The following is a 26,026-nucleotide window of genomic DNA, read 5'->3' as shown; positions in this document are numbered from 1 at the left end:
TGGCTGCAAGGATGGCTGAGTGCATTGGGACGGAATGGAGGTAGAAAGAATCTGCATCAGATTTGAAGTGCATTAAGCAGAGAGGTTTCTGCTCCTCACTCTCACAATCGAATTCAATTTCGATTTGCTTGCCGTTACTCATCTCAGCGCCTGATGCGCGTTGCTTCTTAAGGATCACGCTTGGGTATGTTACCTTTCGCGCTGATGATGATGATGATGTTGTGAATCTTTGTAATGGTTAAAAAGCTAACTTACATGGGTTTTATAAAATGGTTTTGACGATACTTAAAATTGCGCAAACAAAACATCTTTTCAATAAATTACGCTTCAGCGTGTTAGTGAAAGAGTACCGCTCTTTCGACGAATCGACGAATCAACATTGCTTTTGTTACACCCGTGCTGCTTTAAACGCTGTTTCCCTTAAAACACACAAACCCACGTACACCAAATGTTGGTTTAGTAATGAAAAGCTAAAGTAAATTAAGGTTTTGCAGCAACACTCCCGGCAACTGTCGCTGGCCCTGCCGCTCGCTGACGGGTTGCCTTGACGAAGTCAACCGATTCCAGCAGCCACTCAAGCGATGGCAACGATCCAGACCGCAATGCTCACAATTTCTCCGAACCGGCGCACCGAAACGTTCTGATGTGATGATGTTTTGTCAGAAATCATTGACCGACCGGTTTGGTTGTTTCATTTAGATTTGAGCAGATTGAGGTTAATTAAATAATTTGCACCAGCGATATCGCCGGTGCGGTACCCGGCGATGCACAGAAGGTGCAAGCGATAAGGATTTAATTAAATTAGATTTATTGTGACAGCACTGTTAAGTAAATGAGCCATTCAGGAGGCTACGTGTGTGTGTGTTGCAAAGCAGGGTTTACCAATTGTGTTTGTGTGTGTGGGTTACTCAGAAGTAGCGTTGAATGAATAATCTTAGAATAAAGCGTTTGACACGACAGGCAGTGAAACACAGTGAATCGAAGAGTAAAAAACATTTTAAAATAATATTAAAGGCAGGTTCACACAAAAGCTTACTATGTATGAACAACCCTGACTATCACATTGTTACATCGGCTGGATCTTCGGTCGGATCTAGGAACTCTGTAAAGCCCGGCATGACCTCGGAGGTCAAGACGCTTAAAATGAAGCAGAATCCACAATTTTCACAGGATCAACACTAAAGAAAAGCACTAGGATATGCGTTTAAACAAATCCTAATACTAGAATAAATGGAACGAAAAACGGTTCATTACCATTGCCGGCTACGAGTGCCTGCTGGAAGATTGAATGAAAATAGTGCGAAACCTTTCTTTGTGTATAGCGGAATCTCTCTAAGGTGGATCTTCAAGGGATGAATCTCCTGTCAGCATAGAGATATATTTTTGTTGAGGAGAACTAATAAAGGTGTTGCTATGAAGTACAGTGAACTCTCTCTTATTTGAGACCTCTCCAATTTGAAAAATCCACAAAAATCTCATGCCTTGCCGAGAAAAAAATCTGAAATTCTGACAAAAGTATTAAAAAAAACGTGCCAACCAAAGTAAGTTGATACATCAGGTGGGCTAATCCAGTGCAATTTGACGGCTAAAACAAAATGAGGAAGAAAACCTGATTTGACGACAGTTAGATCCATAACAAACTAGGTGCTTTGATGATTTTTCTATGTACTTTTTTGTAAATCTGTCAAAAATTTTCACAATTTTACACAATATTTGAGAACAATTGGAGGTCTGTTCAATGAAACAAATAGATACATGCACAGGCACTCTAATAAGTTACTCACTTTAAGTATGATGCCTTGTTTGGTTGGGTTGATACACTGCTCCTTGCTTACTGACTGGACAGATTCAATAATTCTTGCCTATGTATCAGATTTTACAAAAGAAATGCTGTGTTGGAATAACACATGATCTGTAACCTTCAGATCTTCGTTTTAATCCAAGAACTGGTCGCCAGTAAGTGTTTTGGTTTCTTTCTTCGTGTTATGCCTGAGTAAAACTGCATACCATTTCTGTGAGATATCATTTCAACTTCAAGGCATGCTAGAGTTTGTTATGAAAACAAATTGTCAAATTGTGTGTCGATGTATTAGTGAGGAAGAACAGCATAAGTCCACTTGATATATACACTCACTTTGGTGCCAACTAAAAGGCACATATCGAATAGTTGGCAGGGAATCGAAGTTCAACCAGTGAGCTGAGACTGTAGTAAACATGGTCATACATAATCGTTGCAGCGTTGCTCTGAAAATGTGAAGCCATTTGTCTGCAAAGTCGACTCTGAACCATATTTTACATCTTTTCCATACAAACAAACTTCACACAAGGTGACTCCATTAGACGGGGAAGGGTGAACTTCATTAGAATGCTTAACCCGTCTAAAGTACGTAACGGCTTCAGGTTAACGGTAGAGTGAGCTCTGAGCAGCTCATAATAAGTGGTAGCTATAGAGGCTATTTTTGATGTTATTTTTATTGTTTTTTTTCTCGTTCCTTCGTTAGGCAAGCGGTATGCAAATCACGTCACATATGCAGCAGCTGCGCTATACTTACATTTTAGCACTATTCATGAACGGAAATGGTTGAGCATGTGGTTGGAAGGTGAAGTGCGTGCTTAGCCAGCGTTGTATAGTTGGTTAAAATGATTTTGATGATTAGCCAGTATGTGCTGAAGATAGGACACAAGTGAACCGGATACTTAAAAATGTCTATTTTTAGAAAACCATATAATAGAAAGTTTAACTAATTGTAATTGTGCTTTTTGCAAATGTGTGCAAAACATAGGTTTCTACTAGTTTTCCAATTTGCATACAAATCAGGTAGACGCAAATAAAAACTAAAACTAAAATAAAAATAGTATTATTCAAAGGTAGTAAACTTAAACGGCAAAGCAATTGTCTATTTGCGTTATGCAAATGAGTTAAAACACATGTGTTTTTGTTGTTGTTATCATGTCACGCCCCAAGTCAGACGGTTCAAGTGAAAATGACAGTGTTTAGCCGTACGTAATAAGCTTACGAAAGAAACGAAGCTTCCATCTTTTCCATGCCGCCACTTTCGTACCGAGTACGTGAGTGTTTGTGTTTCACGTTTCCTCGCACAAGAACCAAGGCTACATTTATAAGCGTTAGATTCATAATGTCAACAGTGTACGGGGCAATTAAACCGCAGTGAAGCCATACAAACTCGACGTCGTAAAGGAAAACGGAACAAAAAGGACTAACCACGGGTAGGGCTGGGTTTCCGTTTCGTCACCAGAGTTGTTGTTTTTCTCGCTTCTTGCTGCTTTTGCTGCTGGCCGATGAATTGCTTCGCTGTTCGTCTTTAATTAGTTATATTTATGAACTTGTTTCCCGGGCGGGGGATCGAGCTTTCCCGACCCGAGGGGCAGGGACGACGACGATTCGGTTGTTGGCAGCGGGACCGTATGAGTGGCACACCACTTTTTCCATCGCGTAGTGTTTGAGTGCAGTAGCAGCGACGGCAGCTGGCAGCTTATTACAGGGATTGGGCGAAACACTTGGAAATGGTTTCTAATAACTACATCGACGATATTACGACAGTGTTGTGCTGGGGCAGGGAGCCAAGAAAGGTCAATAGCCCGGCAGCAGTGTGCCCATGCTCGTTGTTCGTGCGCTAGGGCCGCGCGGAGGTTAGAATTCGCTCGATTGCACATGTTGGTAGAGTGTGGCTAAAACGTGTGGTTGTGTTCTGCCACCCCTTCCCATAACCAAACCACTGTTCACTGTAGGGGGTTAGTTCTGCCACTCGGGCACTATTGAACGATCGAATGTGTGTAAATTAATATGCCGGGGGTCGCTGAGCATCTGGGTCGAGCGTTGTACGGTTTCTGGAAATATTATCGCTCCTTAATTCAAGCACCGATGCATAATGTGCATGCTGTTGTGTGCGCATGTGTGTGATAAAGTCGGTTTCACCCGGGCACAGTTGGGGGAAAACACCCCCCCCCCCCATTAGAGGCTGAGGGAAGTTATAATACGTTCCAGTTCAGCTACATGAACAGCCGCGGGTGGTTTGCTCAATCCATGCATGTTGTACAGCGTAGCTCGATAGGGGAGAGTTTGAGCCCTTGGAGTTGCCTGTCTGTGGTGCAAGCGGATACTCATCAAGAAAACGGATGTTAACATGCACGCGTTAAAGGTGTTCGGAGGTGAATGAAGTTGGGCTTTTAGTTAAGGTATAGATTTATGTTCGTTTACTCCTTCGTATTGGTCTGCTCTTAATGTTGAGCATGTTGACCTTTACAGGGGGAGGGGGGAGGGGTTATGAACCTGCTAACGGCATCAATCCAGGATGGAGCTTGCCATGGCAGCAAATTGTGCGCTAATCATAGTCACTTTCAAAATTTAATTCAAATAATTTTATTCAAATTCTGTATGTTTGAAGCAAACGATTAAAGAGAACGATAGGAAAAAGGAGACCTAAAAAGGAAAATGGGTAATAAGAATGCAAGGAAAAATTGTTATAATTCTTAACATCGCAACAACTCATTCTCAGCATTGTATTCCTCAAATAATGTGATATTTCAAAATGAAAACGTTACAAGTATGCTTCCAAACGCACACATAAACACAAAATTAAAAGTAACACCGTAAAAAACTCAAGAACACTAAGGACAACAGGCATTTTTTTCTTGTTAGTTTTCTCTGTTGTAAGGTTTTTATTTCATATATATTTTTCCATTATTTTGTACATTCATTTATCATATATTGTTTTTCCCCCCCGCAATCTTTCCATTCCCGCCTAGCAACATTTCATCATGCAACATGACGTTGTCAGGACGTTGTGTTCAGTGTCCGGCCGATTGTGGCATAATTCCATCAGCCAGCTCATCAGCCGGCAGCACAATGAAAGCATGCATTTCCCGAACTTTTAGCTTCTGATTTTACACACACACCCACACATTCCGTCTCATCCATTTTACATTCCAGCCTGTGCACGTGCATCCCACAAGGACTGCCGATAATGAATGCATCGAACCGGACTGATGAACTTTTTTTCGCCATTTCACTGACCGACTGTGTCCAAGTCCATGATCAAACCCGTGTTGTGAAGGAAAAACGGGCATTTCTCCCCCATCTACCCAATGTTTTTTTTTGTGATTATTTTTTTCATTCTCTATTTTCGCAGCATCAACTTACAGTTATGGTTCTGTGAATCGATGTGTTTCAGTGTGTGTGTGTGTGATTTGCAATATTGTTGGTATGTACTGATCTTACGGCTTTTTGGGGCTTGTGTCTGCATCGGGAAAGGTGTGTGAGATTGAGATAGATTGATTAAATCCACATTTACTGCCACATCTGTTACCAGTGGGAAAGGGGGGAGCTTGGGGTGTGGGGCGGCTTCTTCTCACCCACCATCCCCAAACCCTTTTCCGCGTGCATCGGAAATACATTGAGGGGGTTTCCATCGAGCTCGAAATATGAAAAATATCACTCAATTATTTCAATTATATTTCTTGTTTTTCATCGGATCTGTTTCCCTTTTTGCCGCTCCCCCATCATCGTCCCATTCGCCCTTTACCCTTTCTCTTTTATATTTTATCATACTTTAACGAGTGTGTTTTAAAATTAACTTAACTGTTTTTTTTTTCTTTCTTTTTTTTGTTGTTTACTATCTCCGCTACATTTCTTCTCTTTTCCCATTTGTCCCAGTGAGAGTTGCGAGCGAGAGATCAGTGTCCGTATGATTTGTGTGCTGTGTGTTCAACACATAACAAAAGCAATGAAATGTCTTCTAATGGCCGCTGGTTTCTGGCAACCATTTTACACATTTTTTTACTATGGTTTGACCACATGATTTAGCTACACAACACTTGCGCATCGATTCGATCTCTTCGCAATACTTCCGAGTTTTCCTTCTATAGAGTTTATATATTGAGTTTTTTTAATGTTTGTGTATGTGTGTGTGTGTGTGTGTGTTCCGGTTTGTCTGAATTTCGGGGCGGGGCGAGTGAATTTGGAGGACTTTTCTGTTGCAATTGCAGAGCTGCTTACATCGTGTAGTTCTAGCTGTGTTTGTAACTAGCAAACGGGAGTTTGTTTTTTTTCTTCTCTGTTTTCTGTTGTCTTTAAGTTACTTTATGTTATCTAAACTCGATCTGTCTCTCACTGCACATTTTTCTATCCCGATTTTCTTACTACCCCCCGTGTTTCCCTTTGATGCGCCCTCCCCCTCTTGTTAGAGCCATTCCTCGGCTCAGGTTTGCTTGGCCATCTCGTCCTTAGTAATTAAAATGTACTTCATAACAGCAGCTTCGCAGTATCTGCGACAGCTGACAGTTTGCAATTATCCTAATGCTCCCCCCCGTCCCCCGTACACCGGACACTACCTCCCCGACAGACAAGGGGTCGAGTGTTCGGGGCTTACTTTATACTATGCAAGAGATACCTAAAGATAAATCAGTTTAACAGACTTTTGCTTAACTTACACTTGTTAATGTATGTTGCCCTCGTTTCTTATAAACTTTTTCTCTCTCTCTCTATCTCTCTCTCTCTCTCTCTCTCTCGTTCTCGCTCTCTTACGTTCTCTTGCATTTGCCACCACTCGCCCATCACTTGCGAACGTTCATAAGCATGTCGAGCGATCGTTAGGTCACGCAGTTACCGTCAGCATTCTGTCTTTTCGCTGTGTGGATGTGTGTTTTTCTTTGTGTTTTGTGTGTCTGTGTTTTAACCGTATTTTTGTTCTTCCTCATCTCACAACTAGCAGTATGATTACATGATGCAAATATTTTCATTCGTATCTACCGTAGATGGTTGAACGTGCAAGTATGTTTTTTTTGTATTTCAGCTTTCCCGATTCCCGCTTCTTTCGCTAGGGGTAAATGTACAGCTAAACCAGCCAGAAAACACTACTCACACGCGGGCGAGTAGTGTCAGTTTATGTGTTTCCTCTGTTTTCATATAGTTGCGTTTGTCGCTTTACGCCCAGTCCACTTCAAGGGTGTGCGTGTATGATCTCGGATTGAATGCCTAGTAAACCATTGAGTGCCCTAGTTCGCGCCACGAATCTACATGATCGTAGTGGAAAGAATCCTTCTCAAGGACGCACGGAAAGTAAGAGAGTATTCTGGTCGGAAGGACACCGTACCTTCAACGACAAAGGTAGCACGATTTCTTCCGCCTGTGGCTGAGTGAGTGAGTGAGAGTGAGATAGAGACTGGGATAGTGTGCAGGGGTACAAAAAGGAGCTCTGTCTCATCGAACAAGGCAGAGCTGTGCCTCCGACCTCCAGCTTAATCGCTGCCGATGAGCAGTCGACTGTTGGCTGAAGCTGATACACGCGCCCGATCGGTCGTCGGTTCGCCATCGGTGATTGTGATGGTGCCAGCGCGATGCCCGCGATAGCGATGGTTCCAGCCGGGCAGGATCGCTGTGACTGGGGCGTGCGGGACAGCCACCGTCGGGGGACGCCCGGCCGGCTGACCGTGACGACAGCCGCGTCGAGGGAGGGCACGTTCGGTGCGGTACGATGGGGAGATAGCGATGGGCGGAAAGCCTTAGGCGAGCCGCGGCGGATGGGCCTGCGATGCGCGTACGTACGGTTCGCCGCAACCAGACTACGACGGGACGAAAGACGTGCTTGACGGTGGCGGCGGCGGCGAGTGGGCGCTGGTCCGTCGGCCACCACCGGATCGGCTCGGCAGCCGCAGCATACCGATGGAGCAGAGCAAGGACGAGACAAGCGCCGAGACCAGCACCAAGAGCGGATGGTTGAGCGGCGCGCGATGATGCGGTTGTCCCGCGCGCTGCATTGCTGCTGGGTACTCCCCTGGAAACGGAATGGGAAACACCTGTCAAATTTTTCCCTCAAACTGTTCTTAACCAGTTGGACAGCATTTAGTTTTATAGCAAGTTTAGGCATCGGGAAATCGGGTAAAGGTGGGATGCGGTGCGGTTGTGGTGTCATGATGGAGATGAAGGTGATGGGTGAACGTTGTCCGTCTAGTTCCAGTGGTTGTAATGCATACCGGCGGTCACAGGAGAATGTCGGTTGACATGTTTGTAAAGGATTTAAACAATGAATAAAAAACAGAATGGACTTTGCATACAAAAATAAGCTCTGTTATCACTTCTATTCATTCTTGCAGAAAAACAAGCCCGAAAATGAAGAATGATTGAAGAATAGTGTGTAGGATTGCGCCCTACACTAGATAACCTTAAACTCGCGATTCGAGTTTCAAAGGGAGCAAAAATCAGCACGATACCAAATACACCTGAGAGCGCAGACAAGTGTCAAGTAAGAGCTACCCGCCAAGGACTCTGTACAAGATTTGCCAGCTGGGTGATTTAAAGATGTAGAACAATAAATTCTGACTCCACAATCTGTGCTGTTAACTGAATTCTGCATGTATTTCTTGGGGTAGTTATTACAAAGTGCTGTGTTCCGTTAGCGATGTTTACTTTTGGGGTTTGTACGCTGGCTTAATTTCCCCTCTTTCCGTGAACATACAAATGTTTCCTTATGATTAGCCAATACACCACCCTTTGACCCCATAGTTTGCATAATTAACTACAGTGAACCCTCTCTTATTTGAGAGGCGATGGGACTGTCGAATAAGAGGGGTTTTCAAATTACAGAGGTTGAAAGTGAATGAAAGGTCCATACAAGACAAGAAAGAGACAGAACATTTCGTATGCAGCCTTAACTGTTGCTATAGGAAACTGCGAACAGAATCGCTAATTTGAGCATACATCTTTCAATAACCATGGCAACACCATACTCAAATAAGAGGGACAAAGATTTCAGAGGTTTTCCAAGTTAGAGGAACAAAAATGTACTGGAAATCAAGGGACTGTGCAAAATGTTCAAATAAGAGAGGTTTTTCAAATTGGAGAGGTGTCAAATAAGAGAGGGTTCACTGTATGTAGATGGCGCTACTGTGAAGTGTGGAATAGTTGTGTTATTGCCTCGAGATGGCGCTGCTCTTGGTTTTACGGCTTACTTCGCGTATACAACAAATTGCCTACATTTGGCGCATTTAAATCCTAAACAAATAGCTTTAATTTGAATAATATTGCAAAAGCATATGTTAAACTGTAAACAACCATTGCTTTATTTATGAATGTGACGCGTTTTGTTTCTAATTGAAATAAATGCACAGAAGTAGTTTCTAGTTCATGAAGATGCATTCTTGGAGAAATAGGACAGTAATACATTAATTGAAAAAAGTCCTCAGTGTTAAACTAAGAAAACAATACTTAAACAAATAGTGCGTCAACATTGAATAAAGTCCTGTTACATCGATTATTTAAAAAAAAACACAAGATCATTAGCTCGAAATTTGCAATCATGAGCAAAGCAAAACAAGGGCAAACACCATCATTATTTCAATTGAATTAAAAAGAGAACTGCACTGCCACGACCAATACAGGCAAAACGAGCGCAATTAAGAAACTATTAAGTATGTACGTCCAGCAGTGGTTGGCCATTTTATTTGTTTAGGAAATTGAATTCTTTTAGCCCCATCTCTATCCCATTTAACAGTGCGCACCCTATCAGCGCCGGAGTGAAAACCAATTTGTACCGAAAGAGAGAAGTCCCCGCCAACTCCCTCATCCACGATCGTTAGGACGCGCAGAATCGTTCCAGTCCTGGAGGGCTAGGGCAATGGTCTAGCGCGCCTGCTGTACGGAATATTCCATCCCTGCAGACCATTAAACAAAGCAGATTATTGGCAAAGTTGGAAACGAATCAGAAATTAACTTTCCATAATCATTTCCCTTTCTGCCACGGTTCGTTCATTTGATCGGTAAACTTTTTGCAAATCATCCATCGGTGGTGAAAACAGACCGTGGCAGCCCGGTCGGTCGGTCGGGAGTGGAGCAGCGAGCGGTCCGAACCGTACCGTGTTGCTCCTGCGGCCAGTTAACATAAATCAAGCAAATCTGTCTGTTGCATGAGCAACTTTGGAACTTCCGTGCGTTCTGTGTGGTAAAGTGTGTGTGTGTTTGCGAATGAAAATGGGATGAAATGGGATATTAACAAATTTCACATTGACCCTAGGTTAGTTAGTGAGTGTTAGTGGTAAGGGAAGCGTTTGCGTTTGATCCTCTAGTCAGTCCCGTGTCGTGCCGGAAGGAATGTCTTGTCCGGAGGGTTTTGTCCTTTTGCGATAAAGCTCGCCCAGCCGGGCTCTGTCGGGTCTTGCACAGTTTTGCTGAGCAAAGATCGTGCCGAGATTGACAGCAATATTGTTGCGAGAAAAGTGTGTTGCTTCCGTTTTAATGGCAGCGATGAAATCGGAGTTAAATGCCACCATTGCCTCACACACTGCACTGGTGTGTTTTGTTGAGTGGAAACATTCTGGTCGATTTGCTAGCCGTCTGCCCGGTTCCTTCTAGTGGTGTTGCTAGAACAAGGTTGCCAAAGCATAAGCCAGCACCAGCAGTGCGCGTCCAGTGCTCGTTCGTATCATCCGTCCGCTTTACAATGCTGCCGAAGGAACGGATGTGTTGCCGGTGCGGAACAGCGGCAAAGGATGGAGATTTATTGACATTCTCCGGACAGGGGAAAGCCCAATGGGTCGATCGAAGACAAACCCTTCTCATACCTAGTACCGTTGCGGGCTCATTGCTTTCTTCCCGGGGCAACGGTTTGCCTTGCGAGCCGAGCGCCTTCACCAAACCCCTCGACAGTGAAGAGTTTTCTAAACAAAACGTCCCGAGGATGGTATGCAACTCCGCCACGATACCACGCCGTACGCGGAGTCGGAAACGTGTCTCTGTGTGACTCGGTTGGGGAAGAAGTCATTCGCAAACGCTCTGCAGGCGAACAGTAAAAGGGGAAGGAAAGCGAGCTGGGCAGGCGGAAAAGGTGCACATGATTCTCCCCGTCTGGGGAAACATTCATCAGCCAGCATTTGTAACACTAGCGCTTTCGTAGCGCTTCTGCCCGGTGCTTCCCTCGCCCGTTCGCAATCTAATAAAAGTCCATTATTGAAACGATCAATCAAGATTCAAAATATACAGCAATATAAACGAGACCTTTGAGACCGCCCCATCGGCCCCTCCCCCTTTCGACCGGACGCCGGTTGAACGGACGGACGGACGGGCTTTGGAATGTCTCGAAGACGAAATACGAAACGCGCTCAAAACGGAAACGGGTCGAACGGAAAGACGTATGAAATAAAATGAGCCTGAGTCTGTGTGGCCAGTGTGTGTGTGTGTGTGCGTGTGTGTGAGCTCCTGAGGAGCCCAAGTAAAACGGTCGGTCAGGGGAGTGGTCGGGGATTTATGGTCACGGGAGGCATAAATTGGCAGACATACCGTTTAGGACGTGCACGGTGACACTTTTGCTTTTGGCGTTGGACGGATTGCACGTGTACTGTCCGGAATCCGATGGCCGTGCGTTCTGGATGAGCAGGAACGAGGTTGTCGTGTCACCTTTTTCGGTTATGACCGAGACGCCACCGCGCGGCGAATCGTAGCTGATAATCTGCAAAAGGGAAGAGGAAAAGAACGTGGTAAATCAGGTGGCGCAAGAAGACGTTTGCGAGTAGGCAATGGGAAACACATTACAGGGAGTTTGGTGCGTTGGTTGGCTGCAACGCTTGCTGTGATAGACTGACCAAAAGGCTTTCTTCATTCTTTACAGGGTTTCCCACGATTTGTTGGCCGTTTCCCAGGATTTTTGGTCCAATTGTATTGATATCCAATTGGAAAATACCAATAAATTATGGGAACGAACCAAAAATCTATGGGATACGATCAAAAAATCATGGGAACGCAATAAATCCTGGGAAACCCTGAAATAGCAATTAATAGCAATCGATCTAGCATGTGTTGGAAATTACCAATAACGCGTGTACTAAACTTGCTACAAGTGTTCCCCTATTGTTGATAACTTTATTCCCTTGTTTTAATGCATAAAATAAAGCAGCAAACATGATGCTGCTGCTCTTTAAATTTACAACAGCTTTACACAGGGTGGCATGTTTGGTTTGCTTCGCGTTCATAATCGCCATTTTTTTATTTGTCCCCTACTCAGGCAGCCGCTATTCTCGACTCGGCTATTCCGAGATTTTGTCTCCAGCTGTTCCCAGAGCCCGAACAAAATGGCGTGCGGTAGTTTCGGGGTGGATCCCGTCATGCAAAAACTGTGGTCGTAGGTTTTCGGGGCCAACTTGTTGATTGAGCTGTCAGGTGCACACGCCACGCTAACCGCTAATGATGATGACGGTGGCGGCGGCGTCGGCGACGCCAAACAGCGTGCTGTTGATCATGGTCACAGTTTTTCTGTGCTGCCATTCCCACCACTCCCATGGATGGGGTGATGGACGAGCGTTCGTTTGCTACCATGCCATGTCGTCAACGAATATGGTTTCCTGTGGTACTGTTGCTGCTCTATCCACCTGATGCTGTCAATGCGTATGCCCGCTCGGTGGTTATCATAATCATCATTATCGGTGAGCAGGTAATGTTCGCACCCAAGCGCGTTCATCTCAGTGGTGCGCCCCAACGAGAGCACCGGAAAAGAGAGTGGAATCGTGGGCGAATTGCTTCATTTTTGCGATTCCCGTCGTAGGATGGATAATCAAACGCCAACGGCCTGCAAATGCGGTAAGGCTGCCAGCTATCGTGCACGTTCGCATTGATCGGTAGTACATAGTTAATGTTTTTTGTTCCTTTTTTTGATTTATGTTTGATTTAACCCGCTTTTTTTTTAATTCGTCCCATAAAAACCGCTCGTGTGAAGCGCCAAGGGCGTAGTAACCCATGGGGGCACACACACACACACGGGCAAATAAATAAAGCAACTGAGCAACCGAGCAAACTCAGCGCGTGCTCGTCCCGCCCTTGGTCAACGATCGACGACGGCGTAATTTTGTTTCATGAATTATTGATGAGTAAATATTTGCGAGTTGCGCAGCTGCTTACACTTTATCGGCAGGCTGGCGTGCGGGTAGGTTTGCGGCATGCGGAGACCTTACAAACACACACACGCGCAAAACCGGGGCAAGCAAACAAAATGAAAAACGAAAAGCTCTTCGGGGATTTTACAGGGGGCCCAGAAACTTTTTCTCTCCACCCACTTTCACTACCATTTTTTCCTACATGTTTGTGTGTGTGTGTGTGGAGTACATGTATGTGTTGCTCTCTTTTGCTCGATTGATCGCGCCGCCGGTGCTTCTGTTTTTACTCCCCTCGCTCTGTGCAAATCCAGTTTGCAACCGTTTTGCGGGCACGGGAGCATTATTTCGTTCCAGCAGGCATCAGCTTTTCAGCGTTTTTGCCCGCGCAGCGGCCAGTGGTGGGTCGGGTGGGACCGATTCCAGGTACTGGGAAGGCTACCCTCCCGAAGGAAGAAATTATTTGCTTGATTTTATTTCTCGCTCTCAGGTAAGCGTTGGAGTGTGTGTGTGTGTGTGTGTGTGTGTGTGTGTGTTGGGAGTTTGTTGCGTTGCGAGTTACTGGGACCAATGTGCGCTCACCTCAACAGGTTTTGCACAAACAGGCAGGGCGGGGGAATCGACGGAAAGGCTAACATCCGGCATCCGGCTTCCGGTTTCCGGCGTTTATCAGCAACATCAATATCAGATTTAATAAAATAGAGAGAGAGAGAGAGAGAGAGAGAGAGAGAGAGAGAGAAGAAAAACATACACCCTTCACAGCTTTTGTTTAGTGGTAATACTAAAACGAGTTTATGTAACGAAGTGAACAGTTGCGCGAATCGTACCACTCCTATTACCGGGACCGTATGAGTTGTTAACCCTATTTATAAGGAGAGTTTTGGGCAAAGAAGTTGCTTTGGAAAAAACTTTCGTACAAGTTTTATGTGTATCCAATTTATTGCAACGTAATTTTTCAAATGATTTCTTGTAAATATGACGATCGAAACGCGCCTTATCCTTGAGATTAACGCATACTGAAACAAATCGTTTTTTGCTTACTGATCTATAAAGATCGTCCGAAAAGGCCCAGACAATTGAGCATTTTTTACACACATGTATTAAAATAGCAATACCCTGAACAGATCATAGCAGGTTTAATTGAAATCATTGAAGTCGTAGTGCATTACACCCATAGCGTCAGTTAAATTCACATGTCTTTACCCAGTCAATTTGTACCCAGTTTAAAGAGAAAAAAGACACATACCACAAAACCTCCACCAAGGCATAAGGCGATGTGTGTGTGTGTGTGTGTCTGTGTCCGATTATCGAATGCAGCGGCGCGAGTGAAGTTGTCAGTGCATTTCCGGTGCCAACATGCTGTCAACGAGTTGGTCCAAAACCCGTTCACTTCAATTTTCCACCTGGCGAACCAGACGGCATCGATTGCGCCCCGCCGTAATACGCCCTGCTGTGCCCGATATCCTATTAATTCATTTAGTTTTAGCTCATCCTTTCCCGCGCCCAACAGAGCAGCAGTGCGCTCAGCCAGAACGCGTGCATGTCCACTCTCCCCGCGAAGGCTATTGTTGCAGTCATTTCGGGTTCGATTTTCGGCCCGATTGGAATGGCATATCGCGCGAGCGCTGCCACCACCGATGCCTGATGCGCCAATGTCATGCTTAATCTACCTGTCCCGGTCGCAGTCGAACTAGGGGGGGGGGGGCTCACGAAACGTAGGCAAATGGTGTGCGCTGTAGAACCCCATTTGCACTGCCATTTATGTTGCAGTTCGTTCACAACAGCCGAACATGTCCCAGTGCATGCAGAGCCGCACATGGCCGAAAGCATCGAAATCGTACGCAAACGGACGGCAGGCAGGATGGACAAGCAACGGGGCCAGCAAAGAGCGGGGGGGGGGGGGGAAGGGTGAAGAAAGCCAGTGCAGGGAGTGCATCGTGACACCGTGCGCACTGCAGCTTAGCGCACCGCTGCATCCATGAATATGGTAATGGATTTTACGGGAGAGTGAAGTTCCCGGGTGGAATATAAATTAGCAAACCAAGGTGAAACCAGACCCGTTCGTCCGTTCGTCGCACAGTTTGCCAGCGAAGCTCACTTGTTTTCTTTTTTTTTCGATGACGCTGATCGTAGTCCTGCTGCCGACGTGATGCTGCTAAAACAGTCACAGCCGATGGGCCGAAGGTGGCGTAACAGAGCCGGTCCCGCAGTTTATGTGTGTGTGTGTGTGGTGCTGCCAAAGGGATGAGCTTTTTTTGGGGTGAGATGGCAATGGGGGTGAGATGGGGCTGGAAGCAAAAAATCCAAAAATGGAAATTTTGTGTGCCCTGCACCACTTCAGGTAATGCCATAATGCTTATTACGGAAATGGGGAGGTGATTTTATCCAGCCCATGAGCCACGTAGCGGGGATATTTCCCCGATTTTTTGAAGCCGTGGGACAGGGTCTAGCCAAAAAAAAAAAAGAAATGTAAAATCGTCCGCTCACTCATTCTGTTGGCGAACGTTCGTGTGGGGTTTAGTGCTCTGTAATAGATTTAACGGAACGATGCAACGGAAGAAGTGACGGAGAGCAATCAATTACTCCCATTATGTGGGACAAGAAAAATCAATTGATGTCCCATTCGATCCATCGGTTTACCGGGGTGCGATCAGCCGGCTTTTATGAACTCATCGATCGTGCAAGCTTGGCACAACCAGGCCATGCAATACTTGATGTAATGCTTGATAGTGTTAGTAGTGATGCAAGTAATGAGAAGTATACCTGCTCATTTTACAGGGAACCCAGATTTTCCAACGAATCCGATTGAATGGCAATTGTATATCTATTGCATTGTTCCGTAACGCTTTATGTAACGCTTTTGATTCGTTCGAGCCAGGCAGCCGGTGGGGCAAAAATGTTGAGATATGTTCTTAAGTAATTAGCTGACATTACAGTTCACAGGTCAAATTATGAATGCTTTAAGGCAAACAAAGCCAGCATTAGAGCCAGTTCTTTGTTGGTGTAGATTGCTTCAATTATGCAAACAAGCTTAGCTGGCGAGCTCACGCTGCTCAAATGTCGATCAATTCAGGCCCTTTCTGGGTACTTACCGCATTGTTATGATTCCAGAAAATGTAAGCTGGCGGCTCGGGAGAATCCTTGACAACGCAGGTTAAATTTATCGTCGAACCACTCTCAATGTATAGATCCGGGGCGCCTATGATCTCGGTCGAAGGTTCTGTGAATGAAAGACGTTTGAGAAGTTTGAGAAACAGAGACAAGAGTTAGTCGATAAAGAAACCCATTGTAGGTGCGTTCGCGGAACGCTATGGAAAAAAAACCCTACAATAGAAAGGTTCATTTTGATATGATTTCAATGATGCTACTATTCGCAATGGTGCATCAAAACAACCATAGCCAGACAAATGGTATTTAAACCTTAACGAGAAGTACGAGTATTTGCGGTAATGTGCTTTGAAATGCATTTAAAAGTGCACTTTACACGTCGCAAACGTTTATAAGAATACTGCTCCGTAATCTTTAATTTTTAACTTCTATTTCCAGCATTCTGATGTGTATACATCGACAAGACGTTAATCAAGGACAACCAGCATTCGACGAATCAGGTAAACCGAGAAGCCCCAGCCGAGAAAGTCGCTGGAAAAGTCGAAGGAAAGTAACAGAATACAGCGCGCCAGTGTCATGGTGTCAAGGGGGTTGTGGGGTTTCTTTTTACCACTAAGTCCCTTTTTTATAACCCTCACCCGTTCGCTCGTGCAATCGGTTCTAAAGAGACGCCAATTCAACGGAACGAATCCGGCCCGGCTCGCAGGTGTCCGTGGTGGGCGGAAGGTTCTGCTTTCTATTTTCAGTTTCGCTGTATTTTGTGCGCTATTTCATTTCGGAAAAGATTTATGCCCTGTCCCTTTCCCTTCGTGTCTTTGTCCTTGTGTTTTTTTGTGTATTTTTTGCTTTTTTTTGTGGGTGAGATATATAAGAAAACAAAAATCTCGACAAAAAAATGGATATGTTCTTTCCTCTGTTTCGGTACCGTTTTTCACAGGCTAAAAAAACCAAAACCAAAACAACTGCAACTCTTGGGTGATACGAAACCGAACCCGCTACCGGGAGGTGGAGGTGAGAACAACCAGAAAGGGGAGGCACATAATATCACACAAAGGTGAACACCGTAGTGTCCGATCGTGTTTGTGTGTGTGTGTGTTTGTTTTGTTTTCCCGTTGAAGAAAGTGACCCGTGCATGGGATTTCAGTCCTGGGACAGTATTACATTTCCACCCCAAAGCAACGGTTGAATGGGGAGGAAGATTTTTCAACCACCCAAACGAGGACACGCTCTGCGACGGATGGATGCTAAAGCATTCCACGTGCAAACGCGTGACAGCCAACCCTTGCCGCCCCCGTGGGGGGGGGCTGGTGGTGAAAGGGGATGAATTTATATCTTAAGAGAGAAAGAGAGAAAAAATGCTAGGAATTTATTCGAACGGGTAAGCCGTGAAATAACCTTCGGGGCCGGATGCGTCTGCCGGTCCTTTTGTTTGCAGACTCGATGGGCATTTATTTGCGTTCGGAAAGTTCCCTTCTTTAGTCTATTCCTTTCTACAGGAATGGAATGAACGAGAGAGGCCCGGCTGAGCCCGCCCCCCCCCCCTCCCCGTTATGGCACTGCCGGCTTATTACTAACACGGAGAGTAATAAATCAAATATTTTCACTTGATTTTATTTCCTGTCCCCTGCCGCTGCGCGGTGGGAGGCATGAGGGAGGCGCCCCACCAGGGCACTTTTGAAACCATCGCGGCCGGGAAATGATTGAAAACGGGACGGGCGTTTGATGCCGATAGACGACTCGTCCCTCCAGTGTGGCCCGTGGCGGTTCGGGGTGGCCAGGTGGCTCAGGCTCGTTCCAAGCATGCCAAAAGTGGGCGAGTATGCTCAGTGCGCTCTGCACGATCGATACGAAGATGGTTGAGATATTTGGCGTTAATTCTGCCGCTGCTTTCCAGCTCGTTGCGTTACCGGTTCTGCCCGGTGGAGGGGAAACCAAACAGGGGAAGCCGTAAGGTAGAGAAAGCAGAGGGAAGCTTAGCGTGGAATCATCCTGTCACGGGGGAGAAAATGGATGTCCTTTTAATCCCGCGTACATTAAGCCCAAGATGTTTCGCATGCGAGTTCGGAATGGATGTGTGGAATGTGGCCATTAACGGTATTTATGATAATTCATCAATTAGTTTTTTTCTTCTTTTTTCTTTTTTCCCGCTGGCGAACGTCTTGGAAAGCACATCTTGGCCGAGATTATCGATGCAGATGGATCGCAAAACGGAGATTCCACTTCTTTTAAAGTGTGTAGGGAAAATTGCTCAAAATCGATTATTATATGAGAGGAATTAATGCCCTTTATTTGCTGTTGATGTTGAATGTTTTTGCCGAATTGGATCAATTTCGTAAAGGAACAGCGCACGTAAACTTTTTGCTAAATCTCCGCGCTGTACGGTTTACGGCCCCACCCCTTTTGCCGAAACATTTCCGTCCGGCACCGGCGCGCCCAGGTACGGGAGATAAGCCAAACACGCTTACCGAAACACACTGGGGGCGAAGGTTTGGCTATCGTAAGTTTATTCTCGTCCCGGCGGAAGTGTTTCCCATTTTCGCCAAGCGGTACACCTAGTGCGTTACACCGTAACTGGCACAGTGCCGGCGCAAACCTTGAAACTTTTCCCCGGCGCCCAAGGATCGAGCGAGCGGTTTTCCCTATTATCAGCAAACGGCAACGATGTGTGCTATTTTCGGATACACCGGCGTGCAAGGGTACGGTTACTGCAACGCCGCCCGCTGGCATGGTCGCTCGAGCTCGGAGCAAAAAGCGATTTACACTCGGAATGTAACTTCCGGCCGAACGGAGAAACTTTCGACCTTTCTCAAAGCGGAAGCTTCCCCAGCCTTGCCGGCGCTCACCGGACGGTTTCGGTTCCGGACAAAGCCGAGCCGAAGCGAACGAAACCGTACCCAGCTCTAATATTTATCGATGGTTTTAATTGCTCCACACCGAGTTTTATGAGTTTGTCGATTAAGTCGTGCGGTTTGGTTTATTCCTTTCGAATGCAAATGAGATAGAGCATTTATCAGTGGTGGGGGGGGGGGAAATGTAGCCACACCATTGGGAGAAGAAAAACGGCATTCGGTACGGTGGCTGGTGTGTGCCGTGTCTCATCACGGTCGGCTTCATCATGCCACACTCGGCTCGGCCGGGCGCGGCTGACAGTGGCCGAGTGGGATTTGATACGGAAAATTGCTTTCGAGGTTTTGCAGTGATTTACCGTCATCAGAAACCAGCCTTGCGTCATCAGAAACGTCCCACCCCCATCACCGTACTCGTATTCGCGTGAGCAGAATTACGGAACGTCTCCCGCTCGACGCTGTCCGGTCGTTTGTGAGGCAATTGTGTAACACACAGCACCACCAAGGCCCCGGCTAGTGAGAGAGTATTACCGAGATGGACGGTCGTGGTCAAGGTGGCACAATTAACTTCGTGGTTTGGTAGTGCAATTAGTTTCGTTTTAAGCATGGTATTTGCTTGTGACCGGACAACCAACGCCTCACTCACAGCCGTACACAGTTTCTCCGTGTGTGTGTGTGTGTTCTCTGTTTTGTATAATTAATTATGTTTCTCGTTTTATGCGTTAATGTTGCATGGAATCGTTGCCTTTCGAGATTTACAAACGAACTAGAGAAAACCACCTTTACCATAGGACTGTAAACGTTCGGCTTTAGGGGTTCAGTTTGAAAAGCCTTTTTGCTGGCCCGTGCTGGACGAGTGAAGGTATGCGTTGCTACTGAGTTAAAAATAGTTTAGATTTTTAAAGGCTTCAGTTGTGTTGGCGGCACATGCCGCTTCCCAATGGGTTTTTATCGACTGCAAATCGCATAAGTCGAGCAAATCCACTTCCGAGGGATAGAATTGCACATGGACAAGTGATGCGAAGTACCATCACCATCATATACCACGGTAAATACACGACCATTCACAGCAATTGCATTGCACGTGCATTGGCGCGTTTGCAGCGCTTAGGTTTAGGCGTAGATAATCCTTTAAGCGGTGGTAAGTGGAGTGTAATGTTTCATCCATCAAGTGCGACGAAGCCATTGATGTTGGGCGATGGGTCAGCGTGGGCAAAAACCGAATGAAATTTATCGTCATAGTGATCCGCAGTTCGGCAGCGATGTCTGAGTAGAATTCAGTGATCACAGCCACCGATACGGGGTGATGAAAAGCGTAACTAAATTTACTCACAAATAAAACCAATAGATGATGCAAATTCAATACATTGCTACAAAGACCGTAAAGAACGTTGTAAAATAAAAATTGACGGTGAAACCGATTGCAGTCGAGATTAGCAACGGCGATATAAAGCGATATGGTGCAGGATAATTCAACCTTTCCAGTAGAATATTTGTGGATTTTTTTCGAATTGTTTCATGATTGTATTTATTTAAAAAAAAATAGCCTTAAAAGATAGCATTTGCACCCCTGATTTCCTTTATTTATCTTCAAAAAAGGTCGGAAGCATTTAATGTCATAGTAATAGGAAAAGTTCGATGTTTTAAGACACGAACAATTAAGTTTGCCAAACAGTAACCGTTTACCGTACGAGCGATTGCATCTCCGTAATGAATAAGAGAGGTTGAAATTGTTTACTTTCGTACAACCGTTTGCCAAAGTACGAGCAACCCGATTCGAGCGAGAGACAAAAGCTCGTTCGACATGGTTCGAATTAAATCGTTGCACCGAATTACTGCGTTCTGGTTTCGTCGTGCGGATTGCACTAGCAGCGGTAACCGTAGAAGTGTTCCGCCAACCATTCGATTTCACCTAACGGATCGATTGCAATGGTTCAGTGTTTGTAATCAGGCGAAACATGGGGACGACTCTTTCCAAATGAAACGGAATGATTATGTAATGGCACTGTTTACAGTCGGTAAAGAGCGAGTCTATGACGTTGTCGGACGAAGCTTGAACTGTTGCAAAAGATGCAGAGGGAAAGCTTCGCTCGCTTGAATACAGCAATGCAGCACCAGCTCTTCCTGCTCAAGTGGTGTCCGCATCGGGAGAGACGTACTAAATTATTGGACCGTTTTTCCGTTCATTTAATCCATTTCCATGCGTTGCATTTAGCAACTCGTTACTAGGCGGCTGAAATAGCCAAAAAAGCACAAGCACTGCATATACGTATCGGATTGGCTGTACAAACAAATGGAGCCCGACCAAAGTTGCTGACTTGCGTTGTCGCATAGAGACGGTAATAGAAGGGTTTAATAAGGGGGATTGGATTACAAAATGGTTGCATGTGCGTTGCTTGCATTTTTAATGCTTTTTATGCAAGGTAGAATTCGGTAGTCCAGGGTTCAAAGGTTCTATTTCGAATGGCGCTTCAATATAACTGAGCAAATACTTATGTTGTTCGTTGTTCTTGCAGTAGTTCTGTTATTACAAAGGGTTTGCTTGAAGCTGTTTTACAATATCAACTTTCAGCAAATGTGTACTTCAGCTAAAATTATATTATTATACACACCCGTACCAACTGTGCTTTAAAAGCTCATCAGCAAAAGCTTAAATTATTTTCTACCATCAAACCAACGGAAAATGAGAGAGAAACAGTGGCTCCACTTGTGAAGCGTACATTGTCGGAACGTCATTTTCATGTACCAGGAGCTACAAATCTTGCCTCGGTTGTGCTACGAGTAACCCCTGCAGGCAAAGGCCCCCTCCCTCTCTCACAGCTGAATTCCCCGAGTGCCATGTGGTGCTACATTTTGCAAAGCTGCTGGCATCCCAATGCCCTTCCCTTGGCCGGTTCGCATGCCTTCGCGTGCAATCTTGTTCCCAGTAAACGTGTCGGCAGTGAATTTTGCCTGCCAGCTGAAGCGTGCCAAAGGTTTCGTTGGTACGATTTTACGATGCGGTCAAAGCGTTTGGGAATTAAAATTAATTTAGAAATTGCTCAGCCAACCGCCCCAGCGCTCCAGGAGCGTCCAGTGGCGGTTCCGTTCGGGGATTGCCATGGTTGAGCTTGCGTAGCAGATGCACCTGCACCACCCTTGCAGACGATTTTGCCGACGACGTCACGAGTTGGAATTTGTGTTGAAATTTGTGGCATGCATCATCCGCAACGCGTGCGATTTCCGGCGATCGGGTGGAGGGGAGAGCAAGTTTTACCCAACTACTCGGTTGGGCGGTAGGCGACCGATGCTTACCGATTACGTTCAGGTGCACAAAATGGCTCATGTGAGGTGTCGTCGATATCTGACACTCGTAGATGCCGGAGTCGCGATGCTGCGGGTACTTGATCTGCAGGCTCCAGTCTTCCGTGTGCGGATGGTGTATCGCCCGGAACCGCTGATCGGAAGTGTACGTGTAGCGGCCGACCGTCAGCAGATGGATGTCCCGGTGACGTACCCAAGACACCTGCAGCAACATCTGTAAAGAGGGAGAAGGATGCAGCGGTCAGTGAGCGGAAAGGCAATTTGTTATTGTGGGTAGTAAGGTATGTAAAGTTATGGAACTGATATTAAAAATGATTTTCAATTTGAAGCTCGTACAACTATGGTTATCTAGGCTACTGTATTAGCAGATTTTCTTACAGTTCTCAATACATCTTAGGAGGATCATTTCTCGCTCTTAGAGTGGTATTGCTCTATCTACCCTTGAAGCAGTCATATTGTGTTGTGTTGCCTTTCTCTCTCTCTTTGTTGATCGAACACGATGCTTTACGAAACTCATCTATCAAACCGTTGGTTAGCTTCTTGGCATAGGCACCGAAACCATTGCATTCGGAAGCGTTGCCTCTACCCGGAGGCTCCGGTTTTGACAGGTCGGGCTTGTTTGCTAAGCAACAGGCGGTAACATTGTTGAACTTTATCATTTTAGTAGCACCAAGGGTCAGCAGAGGGTCAGCAAGGGGGGCAGGCTGCAGACATTTGGCAAAACGTCCATCCGTATCAGCTAGCCGTGAGACTATCTGGCCATCTTTTCATTTTCCGATTGGCTTGTCAGTGCGGTTTGTGGTTTGCTGTCCATCGAATGGAATGTTTAACCATGGGGTCCGACAGTGCAACCGACGTCATTGTATGAAAGCTGCATCGAATAGTATTGTGCAAGTGCTGTGGCGAACGGCAGATGGGTTCCATTTTGGTTTTAAGCACGATGCTATTTATTGCACCAATACCAAGGCCCCCTGCTGTCCGAGTATGGTACGATGCACTGTTGGCGTGATGTGGAATTACTTGCATGTTGTTGAAAGTACTTTTTTTTAAATTCTATTAAAAATTGTCGCTTTGTTGGTTATTATACATCGATAAAGCTTTGCTTCATTGAAAGCTCCTGCTCCTTACACGTTTTTGTAATGCAGCATTGCAATGCTAGCGTGAAAGAGCAAAACCAGGAAATAAGGTTTGTTGAGCGGGGTTGGAACTGAAATGGGTGGGAATTATATGCCAACAGTGCAATCCTTGCGCGATAATGCAAACATCTCTCTGTGGGTTAAAAATGCCATTGCAGCGGCAGCCAAAACCCCCAGAAGAGACGTCCCAGATGCACACGAACACACTAGACGTAATCGAAGAAGAACAGTGCAGTGAACAGTGCGCAGTACAATGTTCGATGTCATGAATAATGAAATCAATTAGTTGTGTCCTCTGGCAGAGACACTGGCTGAGAGCCGCAGAGCATCTGGCGAATGTCATTCCGGTTGCAGGGCTAGGGAATTTATGGCATGAAATCCTGTCCGCCTGTCTGGTCTACTGGTGGCTGCTAACCGTTGCAGCACGCCTGACGCCTGTTCGGGTCACGTTTTGGTTTGTCGCACACTTGCACTTACTTGACTTATGATCCCATAAGACACATGATAGTGGGAGGGGTTTTTTTTTGGCTCAAAAGATGACTGTGCAACTTTAAGCTAGAAAGTGATGAAACAATTGTCAAACGGCTTTTTACTTGTAAAAAAATGCATTTTTTGCGAGAGAAATGATAATTGTTCATTAAAATAAATATCCTCAGCTTAGCTTAACTGAAGCATATCAACATGACAACAGGCACAACAAAAAATCATCTACATTTAATATGTCATTTAATGCGCCGGTGCCAATGGAGGCGCCTGGTAGTAAAACCGCTGCTTAAACAATCAATTTATCTTAGCCCACCATTCGGACGGACCAATTTCGTGCCACGTCGGGTGTGAAAATTTATTAGCTCTCACAGCCCCAGCTACAACACCGCCACAGTATTATTTGGGCGTACCGCAACCGGCACGCTATCACGCTGCACTCAGCGTCGGAACACGTCACTTCAGCACTTAAGCGAAGCAGATTAGACCATCACACAAATCATGGGCACGCGCTGGGTCGCGCCAGAACATCACACGCACCCTCGCGAACGTCTCAAGAATGGTTGAAGTCACCAGCGAAGGGACGTGCGTGGCAACGGTCGAAGGGAGCAGTGTATCATTCCACTCACACACACACACACACACTCAAAGCCGTCCCACAACGGCAGACAAAAACGTGGAAGAAATGAAGCAAAACCTGTCTTTTGCTCAAAACGGTTGATTATACGCCACTGGACACATGTCCGTTGGGTCACGCAAGCCTCCGGGTGGTTTTAATTGATTCATACATGTTTGATCAAACTGGAACGCTCATAAAAGTGGTGCTCGTTGGTGGTGAATTATACAATGTTTTGAGTATATTTGTCTTTCCTATGCACGGGTACAGAGCGGTCGGTAGTGACTGTTGCTGCCACACGCAAACGATTTCTTGGGGTAACATATTTTTGTTTTGTTTTTGTGACGAAAGTAGCTTGAAATTGATTCATTTAAGGCTTCGTTTGCTTTGCATTTATCATTAACTGAGTGTGATGTTTCTAAAATGTTGCCATCGTCTTGCTGAACGTTCGATTTATCAACCCTTGTGTAATGAATTTAGCATACATTGGTGCATTTCCAAACGTGTGCAACCTTCCGCATGGGTTTGTTTTTCATTAGACCCGGTCGGTTTGTCGGTCCGTAAAGAGTCACTAGTATTATGTTGTTTTATTGAGGGTGCGTGTGTGTGTGTGTGTGTGTAGGTTTTTGCTGTGTACATCCTCTTCACCGAATATCGTCCGCACTCTACACGGTCGAAGCCAAGCGAACGAAAGCTCATCTGTGGCGCGTGAATTCAAGTGGTCGTAAAATGTTCCATCCCTGCCACGTACCAGCGACCGGATTGCAACCACCCGCCCCCCCCTCCGCAGAATTCATTTCCGGTCGGCCCGAAACTGGGCCGCTCCTCGGTTCGCTGTAACTTGCCGGCTGACGTAACTGAACCAATTTGCGATGAGACAATCTAGCGGCAGTGTCCTTGTACCGTGAAAATGGTTCTGCGCCGATGTAGACCGATGGGGAGCGATTTTCCGGGTGGATTGGACATGCATGCAAGCAGCGCACACACACACATACACACACTTGCAAAACAGTGGCACGAACAAAAGCTCAACGACATCTAAATTACAAGTGGAAAAAAGCACACAAACAGAAAAGCACGATGAAAAAACATAAAAACGTTGGAAAATAAATAAAATAAAATATATTTATTGCTTGTATGCAGCAGGAATAAATTATCCATGAATTTTCTACTCGTCTCGCACTGCTTTTCCGAGCGTGTGCGTTGTTATGCAAAACGTGAAAATGAAAAAGAGAGTGAGAGAGAGAGAGAGAAAAAACAAACAATCGGTGGACCTCATCGAAACGAGAATTGTCTCACGTTGGCCGATCGGATGTGGAACGTAACGTGTGTTTTGTGTGTTGCTATGGGGATGAGAGATTTCATGGGCGTAATACGCGACCAGCGGGCAGATAGTTTGTGGAAGCGAAGCTTGTGTTCCATTTTTTGTGCCTTTGAGTGGACATGTTTTTACAATGGCTTTTGCCTAACCCATTGTGTTTCACTTCTGACCCTGGCCTTTTGGAGATTGTTTTTTGTTGTCGGTTTTGTTCGGTTGTAAATGTGCGGATGTAGTCAGGACGCACGTGAAACTATTAATATCCGGTTGGTTGGAAAAGTGAATATCGAAGCGCGCTTGACTGGTCACGCAAATGCACAGGGCGAAACCCTGGGGCGGAATA

At 45.6% G+C, this 26,026-nt stretch overlaps 1 protein-coding gene across 9 annotated transcripts in view; it reads right to left on the bottom strand.

The window, feature by feature from the left end:
• Positions 1-6,496: 6,496 nt before the first annotated feature.
• The window catches only part of LOC1269423 (nuclear pore complex protein DDB_G0274915), a 187,750-nt gene continuing 168,220 nt past the window's right edge, over positions 6,497-26,026 (bottom strand). For 8 of the 9 annotated variants that reach the window (XM_061644299.1, XM_061644300.1, XM_061644303.1 and 5 more), the window contains 4 exons: positions 22,122-22,344; positions 15,966-16,093; positions 11,291-11,459; positions 6,497-7,815 (listed from right to left, as the gene is read on the bottom strand). In XM_061644299.1, the coding sequence (XP_061500283.1) occupies positions 7,220-7,815; positions 11,291-11,459; positions 15,966-16,093; positions 22,122-22,344 (1,116 nt within the window). In that variant the 3' untranslated portion in view covers positions 6,497-7,219. The remainder of the gene's footprint in view (positions 7,816-11,290; positions 11,460-15,965; positions 16,094-22,121; positions 22,345-26,026) is intronic. The other variant, XM_061644308.1, reaches the window with a different exon arrangement.

Source organism: Anopheles gambiae, chromosome 2 (assembly GCF_943734735.2).
Source record: "Anopheles gambiae chromosome 2, idAnoGambNW_F1_1, whole genome shotgun sequence".
NCBI lineage: Eukaryota > Metazoa > Arthropoda > Insecta > Diptera > Culicidae > Anopheles > Anopheles gambiae.
The sequence above is the reverse complement of the archived record's forward strand: the minus strand, read 5'-3'. Positions and strand labels throughout refer to the sequence as shown.